At 41.4% G+C, this 16976-nt stretch overlaps 3 protein-coding genes across 6 annotated transcripts; all 3 read right to left on the reverse strand.

Moving 5' to 3' along the window:
- Positions 1-1312: 1312 nt before the first annotated feature.
- LOC103156032 (uncharacterized oxidoreductase At1g06690, chloroplastic-like) lies at positions 1313-5834 on the reverse strand. Of its 2 annotated transcripts, none has more exons than XM_007577932.2 (8): positions 5671-5834; positions 5434-5571; positions 4353-4453; positions 3572-3652; positions 2933-3080; positions 2639-2718; positions 2466-2559; positions 1313-2291 (listed from the first exon to the last, which is right to left on the reverse strand). In XM_007577932.2, exons 2-8 carry the CDS (start codon positions 5546-5548, stop codon positions 1882-1884), a joined length of 1029 nt encoding a protein of 342 aa, XP_007577994.1. In that variant the 5' UTR covers positions 5549-5571; positions 5671-5834; the 3' UTR covers positions 1313-1881. The 2 variants fall into 2 exon arrangements, with proteins under 2 accessions (XP_007577994.1, XP_016519511.1); XM_016664025.1 differs by having other exon boundaries at positions 5434-5574.
- A 97-nt stretch (positions 5835-5931) lies between these two features.
- On the reverse strand, positions 5932-8876 carry nsun5 (NOP2/Sun RNA methyltransferase 5). The gene is made up of 4 exons (XM_007577933.2): positions 7704-8876; positions 7408-7615; positions 6455-6619; positions 5932-6173 (listed from the first exon to the last, which is right to left on the reverse strand). The coding sequence occupies exons 1-4, from the start codon at positions 8617-8619 to the stop codon at positions 5984-5986; spliced, it is 1479 nt and encodes a 492-aa protein (XP_007577995.1). The 5' UTR covers positions 8620-8876; the 3' UTR covers positions 5932-5983.
- A 463-nt stretch (positions 8877-9339) lies between these two features.
- On the reverse strand, positions 9340-16645 carry mybl2a (v-myb avian myeloblastosis viral oncogene homolog-like 2a). Of its 3 annotated transcripts, XM_007577935.2 has the most exons (13): positions 16546-16645; positions 16338-16463; positions 15431-15530; positions 15267-15338; positions 15068-15160; positions 14383-14603; positions 14133-14253; positions 13979-14035; positions 13607-13860; positions 12812-13514; positions 11676-11918; positions 10856-11056; positions 9340-10687 (listed from the first exon to the last, which is right to left on the reverse strand). In XM_007577935.2, exons 2-13 carry the CDS (start codon positions 16346-16348, stop codon positions 10076-10078), a joined length of 2688 nt encoding a protein of 895 aa, XP_007577997.1. In that variant the 5' UTR covers positions 16349-16463; positions 16546-16645; the 3' UTR covers positions 9340-10075. The 3 variants fall into 3 exon arrangements, with proteins under 3 accessions (XP_007577997.1, XP_007577996.1, XP_007577998.1); XM_007577934.2 differs by having other exon boundaries at positions 16338-16628; XM_007577936.2 differs by lacking the exons at positions 16338-16463; positions 16546-16645 and adding an exon at positions 15856-15989.
- Between the last annotated feature and the right edge of the window lie 331 nt (positions 16646-16976).

Raw genomic sequence — 16976 nt, forward strand, 5'->3', positions numbered from 1 at the left:
TTTTGCTGTTACTAAATGATAAAGCTGAAAAATAAACATCAGATGAAGATGTAAAGATGCAGGAAGACGCCAACAAAGCAAAAACGGAAACGGAGCCACTATTTGCATTATTTTTGGAAAAAGCTGTTCTGGAATAATGTTTCACAAAAAAAAACAACATATAAATGCCTTGAAAAGAAACAAAATAATACTTGAAGAATTTGAGTTTTTTTTTTTTATCTTTGAGTCTTGAAGGCTGTAAAAAGTTATCAAAGTATTTTTATGCATTGTTTTGTGCCACACCTTATATGGTCTGTTCAGAGACCTGCTGACTATCTGCCTGATCATAAAAGCTCAGAGTTGCTCTGTTTCCTCTATTTTTAATGCTGGTTAATAATTCAAAAGCTTGCTAAAAGATTTACGCAGGCTGCAGCCAGTACCTGTGCATCCAAAAATAAGATGCGTGTCAAATGCTGGAGCACCGGGAGCATACTTTAATAGAGTAAAGTACTACTCTACTTTATATCAGTGTATATAAAGTAAAAATCATCTTATGCTTTGAAAATGCAAACATTTCAGCTGAAATAAGCCTGTTTCAGCCAACCTGTAATGACATTTGTTGTTGTACCTTAGAGTCTTTCTCCTCTTAACGCCAGTCGGCGAGAGAGGACCTCAGGAGATGTGATGTCCAGGATAACCTTTGACCTCTGCTCCTACAGCTCAGCGGGGAGGGGTGTGTTGTCTGCAGTGTCAGCTGTGGGTGTGGGAGCAAAAGAAATAAAGCAGTCTGACAGATCGCGTGCGTGGATGCAAGGGTCCACACGTGAAGTTCTGTGGCACTGTCTGCACCTGCTGGGTGTTTCAGTCCGACTCCCATCTAAGCATCTGTCAGTCTGAATCCTCTCTGTCAATGCAGAACACACACACACACACACACACACACACGAACGATGATCCTGCTGTCAAATTCACTTGCACATAAACCCATCACATTAAAACATGACACTGTTTCCTAATACTTAAATTTTGTGCTTTATGAACTTGAAAAGCTTTTAATCACAAAATCCACTTCATCACACTCAGGAACGTCTAAGTCTATAGAGAACAAAGTACAAGTGATTCCTAAAATGTCTGGCAAAATACTCAGATATAAATGTGGATTATTTTAGTCAGTGCGTTAAATCTGGAAGAAAGGCAGCAGGATACCAGAAAACGACCACTAACGATCAAACTTGGCAGTGATGGTCTGAGTCCATAAAGTAAACGGTATTTTACTTGTACAGTCGTATGTCTGTATAGAGATAAAAAAACAAAACAAAAAAATTGTTCATGCTTGGAATAAAATATTCCTTTATTATACACCATTAACACATTTGGGCATTCCTTATGAGAGCAATTTTTTTGTCATGATCACTGTAGTATAAAGAGACACAATAAAACTCTTATTTAAATGTAAAAAAAAAAAACATTCTGTCACACAAGTTCAACATTTAATTTAATCCTGGATTTCTTTTTTGTGAGGGTGTAACTAAATGAGAGGCTTTTAAAAACGTTTACATTATGCAGACATCAAAAAAAGCAAATGGAAAACCATTTTATTATTTAGCATCCCTAGATACTTGGGTTCATAGTGCTGTACATACAATATTGGCAAAGAGGATGAAAATTTCATCAGGAGCAAAGAAAATGCAACACGGAAAACGCTCTGCTTTGAAATAAGGAAAGTCTTGAAGGAAAAAAAAACATTATGGTGAAATTTAAATATTGCAAAGCAAGTAAATAGTTGTACTTTTAAACAGATTCAACAAATTTATTCCCTGAGAATTTTTTTTTTTTATTCTTTTCTCCTCCTCTTCCTCACTGACCTGGCAGATCCAGTCTGTCATCCCGCCCCTCCCCGCCTCATCTCCTGTACTCATCCCCACAGTCTCCTATCAGCGCCATCAGGTCGGCGGCGCGCCGCGTGACGCCCTCTATGGCTGCGTGATCCTCTGCCGTCAGCTGCAGCTCGGGGCTGCAGCTGCGCAGGCTGTCGCCGATGTGCTGCCCCGCCCCGGCGACACCAAACCGACACCCGACGATGACTCCGCCCACGGCCGGGCGGTCCAGCACGTAGCGTGTGGCCACGCTGGCCACTGAGCAGCCGTGCCTCTTGGCCACTGTCTCCAAGGCGACGAGGAGGTCCTGGAAGAGAGCCCATCCGCCCCAGGAGTCAATCATGTTCTTGTACTTGGAGAGGGAGGCGGTGTTGAGCTCCGCCCTCGAGCTGGGCTCCGCCTTCCCCGAGTAACGCTCAGAGAGCAGGCCGCCGGCTGAAGAGGGAGGAGGAGGAAACGGAGACAACTGAGCATGTTGAGTGTAATGAGGAGGTGGAGGCAGGTCGACATACGAAGCAGCGACGGAGGACTGACTCCATTTTGGAAAACCACCAGTTTTACCATGGGCTCTGTTTTTAAATAATTTACATCCTGTAAGTTGTGCCTCACCCAGCGTTCCATACGTGAGGAGCTTTATGTTGTTGGCCACGCAGAACCGCTCCATCCTGGCTGCAGGTCGCTGGTCGATCAGAGAGTACTGCACCTGCAGGCAACAGCAGCAGAGACGTGAACGCAGGAGAGGAAGGGGAAGAGGAGGGAAGAGGTGCAGGCCAGTGTGGTACCTGGTTGCTGGAGATGCGGATGCCTTTCTGAGTGATCTCCTCCAGTCTCTGTGTGTCAAAGTTAGTGAGGGCAAGCTCCCCTAGAGAATAAAGAGGAAACACGATTCGACGTGAGGACATGAAACTTATATAAAGGGAATATTTACGTTTTGGTGGGGAAAAAAAGCTGAAATTTTACCAATAAAAAAGACATTTTTATTCTCAAAATTCTGCCTTTTCAGCCAGCTCAGATAGAAACTACATTAGTGCCATCATTATTAATTTATCGTATATGTAGAATGAGAGCTCTCATACGTATGACCCCCTCCTGCTGCAGGTCAGACAGGTGGCCCAGAGCATCCAGGTATCGCTTGTCTTTGTAGTCCCACCAGTGAAACTGAACACAGTCCAGGGCGTCCACCTGCATGCGGCTCATGGAGCGCTGCAACGCCTTCTCCACCACCTGCAGACAGAGCAGCACGAATGAATATTTAGCTGTAACAATGAACCAATCAATGCCCAGATCTAGACTTAAACAGAAATATGAGGCAGGTGTAACTGCAGTGATTCTGGAGTGTAGTGCAAATGCACAACACACTTTAAAAATATTTGCTTTCAAAGTATGAAAACCATAAACAATGTGTCGTCCACCTCACAATTACCCACTACTTTATGTTGGTCTACCATTTAATCCTAATTAAATTACATAAAGTACGGTATTGTAATGTGACAAAATGTGAAAAAGTTACAAAAACCATGACTACAACATGTATACGGGTTACAGACCCATATGGGTGAGTCTGTACCCCATACAGATGCTGCGCTTTGGACGGTACATTTTCGAAATAGTAAAATAGGCAGATTACAAAGGTTTTTTTTTTTTTTTTTTTTAGATTTACACCGCCCCCTGGTGGATATCACCTGCATCACAGTCAAAAACAACAGACGGCTCACCTTGCGGTCCATTGGTCCTGGTCGGGGGACAAATTTCGTTAGACCCTGCAGAGCTGGAGCTGCACTTCCTGAGGATTTCAGCTGGAGATCAGAAGAAGAAACTTGAAATTACAATCGATCTTGTCCGTCAATTTTAATCCATTTATAACCTTTTAGTTAATCTGGTCCTGACAAACTTTTGACATATTTAAAATCATCCCAAAAGAGGAATATAAATTTTGACAAATTTGTTCTGAATAGCTGTAGGCTGATCAATCACATTCACCATGACCATGCTCCTGGTTAAAGGTCCCTATTGGTCACTTTATGTTTACCTTGAGCGACTTGTTTCTTTGATAGTGAGCAGTTACAAAATTATTAGAGGATCAAATACTTTCTCGCCCGTGTTCAAAAGACAAAGTTTGAAAATCTAACACAGATCTTCCACAGAAATTCCCACCATGAATCCATATTTTAGTAATGCTAACTGCAGACTGTAACAGGAAAACGTTTCTGGGAACACACACATCGAAGGGCAACAGCTTCATTCTGCAGGATCAGGATTTAACTTCATGCTAAAAAGTGGACCAAAGCAAAAGTAGGAGCCTTTTACACTTCCATTTAGTAACTCTTTGATTAATCAAAATGTTTAAAACTTGCATAAACATCTCAGTTAGGTGTCTGTACATTTTACTTATATGATGAGATTACTCTATACATATTTATTTATCTATTAAAGGGAGAAAACTGGTGAAATTATACTGAAGTGGGATCATGAATGATTTGAAATGACTGTGTCCACCTGGTTACTGAACTGTCCATAAATCTCTTCAGCCGGCCCATAAATGTCTGCCATGTCGAACGTGGTCAGTCCAGCGTCCACATAGGCCTGCATGGCCTCAACTGGAGGAGGGAGGGCAGAAACAGACAGTTATCATCACAGCCATGTGTCCTTCAGAGATAATCACAGAGCATGTTGCAACTGAAATGTGATCAAATTCATCAACACCTGAGCATGGCTTTGCTGTCACTTTGAGTCTCAAAAAACAGTTACTGCTAAAATCGGATTCCAAAATAAGCTTTACCGAACTTTACTAAAGATTTTTGGAGGTCTAAGTGTGTCTTAAATCTGTTCTAGAAATAAATAAAAAACTAACTGGATAATTCATTTCTACTTGAAAGGTGGCCCAGAGGACTTGTTTAATTCTTCTCGAGGTTCATGTTTGACAGGTTAAGAACAAATTTTTTACTTAATTTATGCCATATAAGAGTGCAAAAATATGCGTCATCTGAAAGCAGTCAAACTTTCTCAAAATAACTCAATTTGTTCCGGCTGCTGAGAGATCACACAACATTCTTTAAATGCTATGTTTACGTTCAAGTTTGCAGACATTTTTAGTTCACATAATTTCTGTTTAGTTTAATTATGCCAACATTTGACTTTAGATTTCTTTTAAAAAAAAATATATTCTAAAGTCTGAAAGCTTGATTAAACTTTTGAGATGCAGAAATATATTTGGATTCTTGTAAAAGATGCGTTCATGGAAGAATTCATTGATTTTACTGCCAATGTTTAAGAAATACACAAAATTAAACTTTTTGTCTTTCTGTAATGTTACACTCAACCCTACATTTAAATTTCCTTTAAAAACACATAATGTATATATTTGTTTTAATATAGATTGCTGGAGATAAATCAAATGACACTAAATGCCCTTCTGGCATCTCAGAACTGATCGAAAAACCATTCGCCCTTAACGGCACCCATACTCTCTTTTACCTTAAGACCTGATGTATGTGCGCAGCTTATTTTCATACCGCATTCCTCAACTTCTCAAAAAATAAAACAATGTAAGCTGAACATTATTAAATGCTGCGTTTACCTGCTTTGGTTTTGTTCACGGTTCCGTGAGCTCCGGACACCTGCCACATCCCGTTCAGGACTCGGCAGATCTCCAGACCTCCGGCCAGCCTCACTTTGGGAACCGAGGAGGACATGCTATTGTCGGGACAGGTTTTAACTTCTCACCGCGTTGAGAATAAAAACATGAAACACAATTAAACCGAATTTCCATTGCAGCGACGTTAAATGACTTTAACTGATAGCATATGTTACTTACGTGATATGCTCTTGAAGTCTTGCTACACCCAGTAAATCTCACTGCTCATGTACGAGAAGCTCAATGTTCATTTATATATTACAAAAGACTTTGAGTAAGCGTTACAAAACATACGGCTCTGTTAACCACTAGGTGGCGCTCTTTTGCTGGAAACCTTGCTGCTATCCCCTACTGGACAAAGTTAAACATATCTAAAGCCCTTCAAAACATTAATAAAACAAACATTTTAAATCAATGAATAACGACTCACAGAGCGATAACTTGAGTAAGAAATTATCTTTACTTCACATTTACACAAAATTTATTTCAAATGTCATTCTGCTTTGGTTGCTTTCTTCTTCTTCCTTTTTCTTTTTCTCTTCCTTTTCTTGTTGGATGAATCATTAATTTCTCCCACTGCAGATGTCAGCATCTCCTCTGCATCCGAGCCGTCAGAGTTTTCCTCTGTGGCTTCAGGTATTTTTGCATCAGAAGAGGGAGCAGGAGGAACAAGCTCAGCCTCACTGTGACAGGAAGAACATCAGGTCGTACGATTTTCATACCAAGAAACTAAAGCAGCAGCTTATGATGACTCTTGTAACACGTGATAACCACATGTAGCTCATTTTGTTTCATCAACACAAATAAATGTATAGAGAAACAGATTTGTGATAATTTTCCACAATTCATTTGTGGCTATTACCGGATTAATGAGAGGAGAATTATGAAGAGAAACACATTTTTCCTCAAAGAATATTTAAAAAAAAAAAGTTCTTAAAAGCTTTACATAATGTGCAATATTCACCTTACTGGAACTGCGGGTTTCTTCTTTATGCCCCTACAGTCACTAACTTTTTCCAGCATTGCCACAAAAAAGCCATGTGTGAGAGTCTTGGTGGTACTGGCCCGTAAACACTGCGAGAGCGGCTCCAGTCCTCGTTCAGGCCACTGAGCCAGCAGCGGCACCAACCTGGAGAGAAAACATAAAAGCTGCTTTGTAAGATTTAGCCCCAAATCCTATTTGGTTACACAAAATACCAGATTCTGTGTAGGATGGTATCAGAGTACCAGATCCAGGAATAACTGAATTCGTTTCTGTGCAAGTCTCCTATGTAATTTAAACAGTAGCCTAAGGCTCGTTGTCGCAATCACCCTCTCTAGAGTAAGTTACCGTAAAAAAGAAAAAGTAATAAAATTAAACCCACAACAAACATGCTAAATATTATTCGGAAACGGACTTGGGAGTATCCTTTGCTTATGCAAATGCTTAATAACAAATGGAGGCCAATACGGCTGAAACGATTCATCAGAATAATTGAGTTGAACTGATTATTGAAATAATCGCTGACTGATTTAGTAATCAAGTAATCGTTAACTGGAGACTCTAATTAGGCCATATGCTGAAAAAAACCCCAACATAATCAGAACAGTAGCTAAGCCAAAACTGTATTAAAAATATAAACATTTTGCATTTAAGATACAAAAAGAAATATGCAAATATGTTGTACTGAGAACTCCTCGGGTCACGCTTTAGCTTCACCTGGTTCAAGCTCTGTAAAGAAAATCTTTTATTAAAACCATTTCACATCCAACTTTTAATCAGTTAATCCAACTCTCTTTTAAACCTTGAGGACTTTTAACAAAGAAGGTGCATAAATTCAAGGAAAATTGTCAATACAAAGTAAGCAATGTTGTGAAAAGAAAAGCCCATTAAAAGGTGTAGATGGAGACGGCTCCTCTAGAAGAGGGTGAATATACCTGAAGTCGGGGTTCTGCTGCAGGCAGGCGGCGACGACTTCCTCGTTCTCCTGGCTGTGGATGGAGCAGGTGGAGTAGACCAGGCGCTTCAGGCGGGGGAACCTGAGGCTGTGATTCAGGCAGCGCAGCTGGAAGGAGGCCAGCGCCGCCAGGCGAGCCTTTTCCTCCTCCTGGTCGGCAGGAGATCTGTCCCGCAGACACACCATACCTGGACACCACAGAGAAACGTTTTGGTTTGCGTCAGTCAAGTTAGGATCTCACCAGATAATCGCTTCTACACAGAGACATCTGGGTACCTGAACCGCTGCAGGATGGATCCAGCAGGATGTACTCTACGTCTTTATACTGTGGATCATCAGGGTCCACCGTCAGGAAGTCCCGATTGGCCAGCTGGTGACAGCTGACCCCAGCTCTGAGCAGCAGAGTGGACATCGTGCTCAACCGCTTCCCGTCCAGGTCAAATGCAAACAGCCTTCCTCTGTTCTTCATGATGGCTGCCAGGTGGCTGGTTTTGTTGCCGGGGGCAGCACAGGCGTCGATGACGTGGCTGCCCGGCGGGGGGTGGAGCAGATGCGCCGGGAGGCAGCTGGCTTTGTCCTGCAGGATGATGTGACCTGCTTTGTACAGGAAGTGGTCATGGAAGTCTGTGTTAGGGGGGAACGCCAGGACCTCTGGGAGGTGCAGGTCCAACAAAAAGTCCTTATTCTTCAGGGTTAAGTTATCCAGCCTCACAGCCTGACCCAGGTAGGAGAAGCCCTCCCTCTTCAGGTAGTCCACAGTATCCCTCACGGTGGTCTTCAGTGTGTTCACACGCACATACCTGGGCAGCTGGTCCGCGGGGGACCCAGCAGGGAGGAGGTCTTCGTTCCTGCTGACCTTCCTCCTCACCTTCATGCGGGCCAGCTCCGCCTGCAGGCGAGGCCGGTGCTTCATCATGTTGGCCTTCCAGGCGCCGCCGCACTTCAGGCCCTGGCCAATCAGCAGGTCGTACAGCAGCACCTTGGCCAGGGGCATCTTCAGCTTGGCGAGCTTCAGCAGCTTGGTGGACTCGATGATCTCCTGCAGGACGGAGGAAAACTTCTGCGTCTCGCAAACCAGCGCGAAGAGCTGCTTGATGTTCGGAAACTTGCTGTCGTAAACCAGAGTCTTCAGGGCGCCCTGCTTCCGCTCGGCTTTCTCTAGGATCTCTGCGGCGGTCACGTACAGAGCCATGATGGTGGAAGGTCCTCACTTACCAACACGCTGCACCACTTTGAGAACCTTTTAACAAGCTGCTGCTTATTCTTTTTTTTTTTTTTTAGAAACCTGTTGACATTGGTCGCCTGGTTGTTCCTTCCTCTATGCCGCTGATATTAGGAGAAAACTGGTTTATTTTACTCATGGGCTCGCTGCGAGCTCCTCCATGTTTTCACCACGCGAGGGGAAGGATCCTGACTCCGGAAATAAAATGTGACGCATTGTTTCTATGCGACGTCACGCCACGCACAGCCAATCACAGATGGCAGCTGGAAAAAAAGTACTCTAAATAGAAGTTGATTTAAAGCTGCAGCGTTAACTTTTGTTTAAAAAAATAAAATATTTGTTAAAAGTCACCATGTCGTGACAGAATAAGACAGATAATCTGTGAAAGAATAATGGAGCTACTACTGCTGTCTGAAGAAATGTTCTGAGGCCAAAAACTGTCAGTAGGAGTGCATGCCTGATTGTCAGCACTAAGACCCTCCTCTTGGCTGTGATTGGTAGTTTCTAATTAGCATTGAGAGAAGGCAAAGAAACTCAATTTTTTTCATATTATTTCTTATTCCAGACTGTCACTGCGGCAACAGTTTAAAACAAATATGTACAAAAATATCTGTTTATTAATGTTACATGCTGTAGCTTTAAGGGAACTGAAGTTTTTATACAGTAAAAGTTATTATCAAACAGAAAATATGGTTTAACATTGCTTTATTTCCTACAAACACAAGAGACAAGGTCACTTTGGTGCTTGTTTACTCAAAATGATTAAATGTCATTAAATTTGCAAACATAACAGTCAGCTTGAATGACCGCTTGACTTAATATAAAAACTATAAACAATAAAATTCTGACATTACCCAGACTGATTTACAAAGGCTTGTACACATTTAATACAAACACACTATCTGGATTTTGCATACAGGCTACATCAACATTTCATAAATGAAGGCAGGGAAGTGTAACGCCTTGAAAAGCCAAACATGTAAACATGAAAATATGAAACAGTAATGCATATCAGATATTTTTTTCCATAGTTCTTCCAGGCCCAATACATGTAAATAAAGAGACATCCATCCATGTCTCTTTATTTAATACTGCAACACAGTTACTGCCGTTTGTCTGTCGCATTCAAAAAGAGCAGCAACATGTTTCCCTTTTGTTTTCTAAAGAACAGAAACAATTTAATCTAAACTGAATCTGGTTCTTACAGTGGTTTCTAGTCTGCATATTCTCAGGTTGGACATCTAAAATCATATTTCTGTCAGCTATAAATGGTGCCACTGCAATACAAAAATAAACTATTACTGTTTCATTGATAATAACTTTACAGTAACTGAACACATCTGCAGAATTCAAGCACATTTGATGTCTGCTTACTGCAATGTGGCAACTTTGGTGGTTTTTGGTGTTAAAACATCTTGACCAAGCGTCACTTCATCTTTGCTGGTTTGGGAACTCCACTGACCCGACCGGCCGTCCTGACCTTCATAGAGTTCTTGTACAGCAGCAGCCTCTCGGTGGTGTGAAATGGGAGGCGGTTCCTCTTGGCCCTAACGATGCAGGTTGCCATTGGATACAGCCGGTCGAAGCCCCCGGAGGAGGCGGGAGCAGCCAGCAGCTTCTTAGAAATATCCTGCAGCTGGGGGAACTGAGAGGCCGACTTCCAGTATGCAAGAATGGAGCCGCTTTCACACATGGGTTCGGACAAATACAGGTCGAGCTCGGAAAGCTTCATAGTCTTTGCTGGAGGATGCAGGTAGCTGAAGATGGCCTTGCGCTTGAGGTTGTTTTCACCGACTCCATTGCAGTTCTCACTGGAGCTGCCAGCAGAGGGCTCTGTTTTAACGTCAGCATGGCTTCCTTCTGCTCCGTCTTGCTTCTTCATTGGCTGACTATCGGTCTGCTCCTTGGTTTCCGCCACAGGAACAGGCGCTGACGCAGTCTTGTTTTCTAATAATGATGCTAAGATTCTGTGAGCCTCTGACTTTGAAGGAGGAGTTAGGAACCCTGTTTGGGTTTTCGCAGTGTCGTCAGAAAAAGGCTGAAACAATGAAGAAGAAGAAGTTGGTGGGAGTTTGCTGTGTTAAAGTTACTACTGGAATGCCTTTTAATACATCACATATTCTTACTATAAAGAACTTCATTCATCCCAGGCCACCAAAAAGCTAATTATATAACATCTGCTGGGTTGTCTGGACATAACGTGTACCTGTAGTTTCATTCTGGGGTCAAGCACAGTAGCGAGTATAATCTCCTTCTGGTGAATCACAGACTGGAAATGTCCATGAAGGCTCGTCCGCAGGGCCTTGCAGAAGTGATTGTAGTTGGTCACTCGGTTTTCCAGCGTCTTATCCAGACCAATGAGGGAGGGGATGATGAAAGACATGGTCACTCCGTTTCCTTGAAGAACCTGAGTTTGACAAGGATGAGAAGAATGTCAATACTCTTCATTTGGATTTTACGTTTTAGACCAACACAAAGTTTACAGCCATACCGCTAAAAATCCAGAGCAACCAATTATGTTCAGCAGTTGCCTGATTGGTAATATTACTAAACAGAAACATTAAGGGCATGGTCAAAACATGTTGAGCACAATTACTGGGTAATTAACTCTTTATTATGTTGCTGCTAGAAGAATTGTGTTCAAATTACCAGACATCCACCTGTTTGACTTGATGCATGAGTGAAATTCTGTTTCTCTTTAATTAATTTTTCAGGAATGTATTAATTTATTTCGCATCTTTGGGAAGGAAACCAGGTATTCAACCTGACTTAAAGAAAGAGCATTCTCCTCTGGACAAATGCTGGCAGGATTTGCAATAAAAAGAAATCGTCAATAATTACCAGAAGCTTCTACCTGAGATTCAAAATGTTAGGAAAGGTTTTATGACATTGCTATTGTACAAAGTTATGCTGCAAGAGAGAATTTTACAAAAACAAAAAAAGTAAACCATGTTTTCTTTTCCATCACTTCACAAATACCTACTTGCGCATGTTACTAAGTAGAAACAAACAAAATAAAAGATTACCTGCAAAGCCTCCTCAAAAGGCTCCAAGAGTCCCAGAATATCAACCACCTGCTCCCTCTTCACCATGATCAGAGGGGGGGCGGTCGAGCTGTTGGTGGCCTCTATGCGGGCCTGGGCCAGGATCGTCATGACGATGCTCCACGTTGTCTCATGCACCATACGCCGCAGCGATAACATCATAGAGTTCCAGCGACAGTTGGAGGAGGAAGGACATAGCGACACGTTGCCCTCCTTCAATAAAAGCTGGAAAAATAATGCAAAGTAGCAGATTTGCTTTTGTAAAACAGTTTGAGCTAAAAATAAAAGACTTGCCAAAAATTCTAGCTACCTATCAAAGATTTGAGTACTTCTTCACAAAAACACAATCAGGCTCTTCTGAACTCTGGACAGCTCTTTCCAGAAACTTTAAATGAATATGCAGCTCCTGACTGCGGACTACTACTTTCACTGACGGCTGCTATTGATTATTTTAGTAATCAATTGTTCTACTGATTAATCAAATCAAAGAAATTGGCACATTCTGTGGATTTTTCATTTAACCACTTGAACCTTTTTTTATACATTAAAAAAATGCAAATACACAAATAAATTTCCTTTTAAAATATGAAAATAAACATTTATTGCCTAAAATGTAATAACACAGCATTCCATTATTGTAAAGGATGCATGTGCTGCTAAATAAATATTTCTAACATGTGAAAAGCTTGAATTAACATCAATACAGTGCAGGGCTGATATTTTGATTATTTTCGGATTTACCAATTAATAAGTAGATTTTTTTAAGGTGCTTAATATGAGATTTTTATTTACAAAATTTGAACCAGGTGAAGCTACAACTCTACCACCTGAGGAGTTTCGAGTGGAACATATTTATAGATGGGATTTCTTTTTAACCTAAATGCTAAATAATTTTTTGTGCAGTTTTGGTGTAATTACCACTCTGATGTTAATTACAGTAAGTGGCCTTTTTTGAGTCCATTTAACAATTATTTGATTACTAAATCAAACTGTTTCCGCTCTGCTTTGAGTGTAATTGTCCAAATATGAATGTACCAATTAAGCTTTCAGTTGCATTAAATACAGAAAAAAAATACATTAAAATGTAAACCATTACATTACTACTGAAGATCTCCTACCTCGCTCCAGCAGGCACTGCTCCTGAAGAAAGCAACCACATTGTGGATCTGTGACAGCAGGTTCTCCACCACTCTGGAGTTTTTCAGGGCGTCCCGGATCACGGCCTGCAAAGATCTGACGATGCACGTGTTCCTGGTCCCGATCTGCAGCTTTGAAAACGGGGCCTCTGACTCAGACATCTTCTCTGACAGAAAGGCCAGGATGTCATCGCCATCCGGCTCTCCCCGGTTTGAGGAGCACACGATCTTGTAGTCACAAAACAAATTATTTCCAGCTAGGATCTCCTTGGCCTGGTTGGCAAGGACATAGCCGATGTGGCGAGGGAAGATGCCGTAGCTCAGCAGAACGCCCTCGAGCTCGCTGGCCACCGCCACGCTGAGGTTTGTGCGGTTGAGGTGGCGGAAGGCGACAACTGGACGACGAATTTGCCAAGAGTCGCTAATGTAGTGGAGTTGGACAACCAGGACAGGATCCTCCGCTTGTTTCGACTGGTCCCCTGCCCACAGGTCACAGGTCACATGAATGGTACTTTCACTGTTCTTGGCTTTGGCGAGGGAGAGCTTGAGGTCACGGATGAGCTGCGGCTTGATGTTTCTTTCCACGTCCTCGTAGAGCTGAAGGCCGATGATGCGCTGGGAGAGTTTGTTGTATTCAGGGCAGATGGTGCCCATTAACGACCTGAAGCCTGAGCCTTCAACGAAACTATGGACACAAGACAGAAAATGTTTCTTTTCCTCAAAGAAATGTATAAATCTGATTTAATCCAACGTTGTGTCATCAGCAGGTGAACTTACCTGAGTGGCAGCATGTCTTCAGCAATCATCCTCAGTGCCGCCTCGACAAACTTCTTCTGGTTCACCTGCGTGGCTGAAGGAGCGACAGCAGAGCTGGGACTGGAGCTGGAACTGCGGGACAGAGAGGACCTGGGGGAGGACACGTCTCTTCTTGGAGCTGAAATGGGCTGAGTTTGAACGCCTGCCTTTGGTTTCACTTTGTCAGACTCCTTCTGCTGCTTCGCAACATCCGAGTTCTCTGTTCCCGTTTTGATCTGCACACAAGCGACAATAGTAAAACAGATTGTGCATTTTTAACACACAAAACCTTTAAACAGAACTTATACTTCTACATGACTCTTGACATAAAGGCGCTTTTGAAATAATCCTTACCACAAGTTCAGGCGTCACTGGATCAGCATCTATTACAACGTCACATTTGAAGTCCACCTAGGGCGCAACGCACATCGCAAATGAAGAATTAAGAAGCTTTGTTTTTATCATGAGCTGAAAAGAAAATGAATTTGCTGATTTTAAAGTGCTTTACCTCTCCCTCTGTAAAATGCTGAATGTCAATGGAAATTGTTTCAGATACTCCTTTGTAAAAGCCCATCTCGGCTTTGCGTCTGATGGTGCCGTTAAAATGATTCTTGATAGAGTTTTCAGATCTGTTTGTAAACATTTGAAAATATAAATTGGCTTCTGAGCCTGCATTCGTAAAAAGCAAACATTAATGCTGACAACTAAATCACAACATAAATTTGAAGCTGTTAACTAGTGTCAACTAAGCGACTCACCTTCCAGGGAGCAGCTTGGAGATCTCAGCCCACCGGTTACCCAGAATGCAGTGGGCTTTGTAGATGATGAGGTCTTCTTCTGCAGACCAGATTCCCTTAGTAATTAGTGGGTCGAGGTGGTTAACCCAGCGTTCACGACACTGTTTCCCCTGCCTGCCGTTTAGATGCTTGGCAATCGTCGTCCAGTTTTTAGTACCGTACTTATCCACCAGCTCCAATATCTGCATGACATGAACCAAAAAAAAAAACAGGAGCAAAATTAAATCAGGGTAGGGTTTTTTTAAATATAGAATTGTACATAAAATTACATTCTGTACACACAGACTGCAAGTCAAAAACTTTAGACCAAATCTATCACATTACAAATTATAGTGATCTGCATTTTTACTGCCCTGTTTCACGATTCTGTTTGAATTTTCCACAAGAAATAAATAATGAAGCACAACAGAATGATAACTGTTGCGTTTTTACATTCGACTTCAATATGAATCTGTCTGAAATAACTGATAAAGGATTGATAAACAAAACTAAAATATGTGTTTTAAAAGGCTTTTAAGCATGGGTTAAGAACATGAACTTTATTGAAGTTTCTAGAAGAGAAATCCAATACATCTTTTTGGTGTGAAAGTTCAAGAACCTCATTAATATTTCCAGTTTGTAACAAATTTCATGTTCACTTTCCCACCTTTTCATCTTCCTCTTTAGACCAAGGTCCCTTCACTAATTCAGGATCCAGATTTTTATTCCAGCGAAGAATACACTGCAGTTCTGTTCGACCCTGCCAGGAAAAATCAGGAAATATTATGGGGTTTGCAACATGACTAAACCTGGCTGACATTAAGATATTTGTTTTACTCTCTGATTTTGCTTCTAAGTGCACATACTGGTAAAAAACTCGCAATGGTTTTCCAGTCCTTTTTTCCAAAGTTAGTGACAAGGATTTTGAGGTTTTCATCCTGCATTTCAGAGAGAACACATTTAAAACACATTATCTCACAGAGTCTAGAATAAAAGTGGCCTTTACACTAATAAGATATTTTTTACTTACCTCTTCGTGGGTCCATTTTATCTTACACTCAACGTCATTCTTTTTTTCCACTCCATCCAGACAAGTAAAGGACGACTTACTGTCACCCTCTTCTTCCATTCTGCAAACATTTAAAATCAATAAAATAAACATGGTGTCTAAGCTAAAATGTCTTAGAATGAACAATATGCTGTGGGTGATATGAGGAACATGTTATGCTTTATAACGTAAAGTTTTATGAGCTACCTTGTTGTCAAAGCAATTTGGCTACTTATTTCGGCTAGTATTCGAGCAGCTAGTAATTAGTTAAGTAGCAAAGATTATATTCGGTCAAACGACTTCAAGATAGAAAAGACAACAAATGCAAATGTGCACCAAAGACTACGCTGCATGATTTATCAAATAAAACCTCTGGTGAATAAAGATTACAAACTATAAACACTTACGTTCCAGCTCTGCTGTTTTATTCAGCTGGAAAGACTCACGTTGGTAACGACGTTTAGTAGTTAGCTGAGAAGCTTGAGCACCCCAAGCGGCGCAAGTCCGTTACTGCAATTAGCCTGAGCGCTACTGGTTTTATGAGCGAAAATTGAGCGTTGAGGATAATTTAGCTTAGACTTTTAAATGTAATTTGCATACATGATTGTAGAGCGCAAGCAGCGTTCTTTCCACGTCTATAAAGATTACATCGGGGTTTAACATACACAGCTTTCTACTGTGACACAAAAGAGCTCCGCCGTTTTCATTGGACGTGCCGTGGTGGGAGAAAACCACAACACTCACGCTACCGGACAAAACAAGGCAACAGTTACTCCAGTTCCCAATGAAAAGACAAAAAAGCCATAACAATGTATGTGAAAACGCGGCTACCTAAATATTTAGCTCTAAAATAGCGTATATCAACATAAACTACAGTTTTCACACTTACCTGCGCGACATTCCTCCTGTCTCTGCGTGTGGAGCTTGCTGCTACTTTAGCTGCAGTTCAGAGGTAGCTTGAAATGTTGAATGCAGATACGAAGCAAACCCTTAGAGAAAATACGGAACAGCCCAACTATGCATGGCAAATGGGAACTGTGTCAGGTGAGTGAAACACAGAAGAATTGAGACGCAATCTTAAAAGAGTGAAGATTTACCCGCGAGTGAAAAACGAAGGTCTGTTCAAGAGCACTGCTGCTGCACAGCTAACACAGGCGCTGGAAACAACCCACGTGACCAACAGCTCGAACCCATGCTAGCAGCTAGCTTATGGGGGTGTTCTGAATGTTAGGGATTTCGCTGTTAAATAACCTAAAGAAACAATTTAATAAGGGATAGTTTTAATTAAAACTGTTATAAATGTAATATTTAGTCTTTTGTAGTTAAAGAGCAACATTTTAACTGAATTATCTTTCTTTATTTACTACAGGCTTTAATTTCTGTTTAAAGCTACACATCGAACAGCTCAGCTAGCTCACTACACCTGAATTTAGCAGTAAGCTTTTTCAGTTAAAAGTGGAGGGAAAGAAAAGAAAGAAACAAAAACATTATCCAATACATTATAATTTATAATGAATTCCTATACTTT

The sequence above is a fragment of the Poecilia formosa genome, unplaced genomic scaffold, assembly GCF_000485575.1.
Source record: "Poecilia formosa unplaced genomic scaffold, Poecilia_formosa-5.1.2 Scaffold461, whole genome shotgun sequence".
Classification (NCBI taxonomy): Eukaryota; Metazoa; Chordata; class Actinopteri; order Cyprinodontiformes; family Poeciliidae; genus Poecilia; species Poecilia formosa.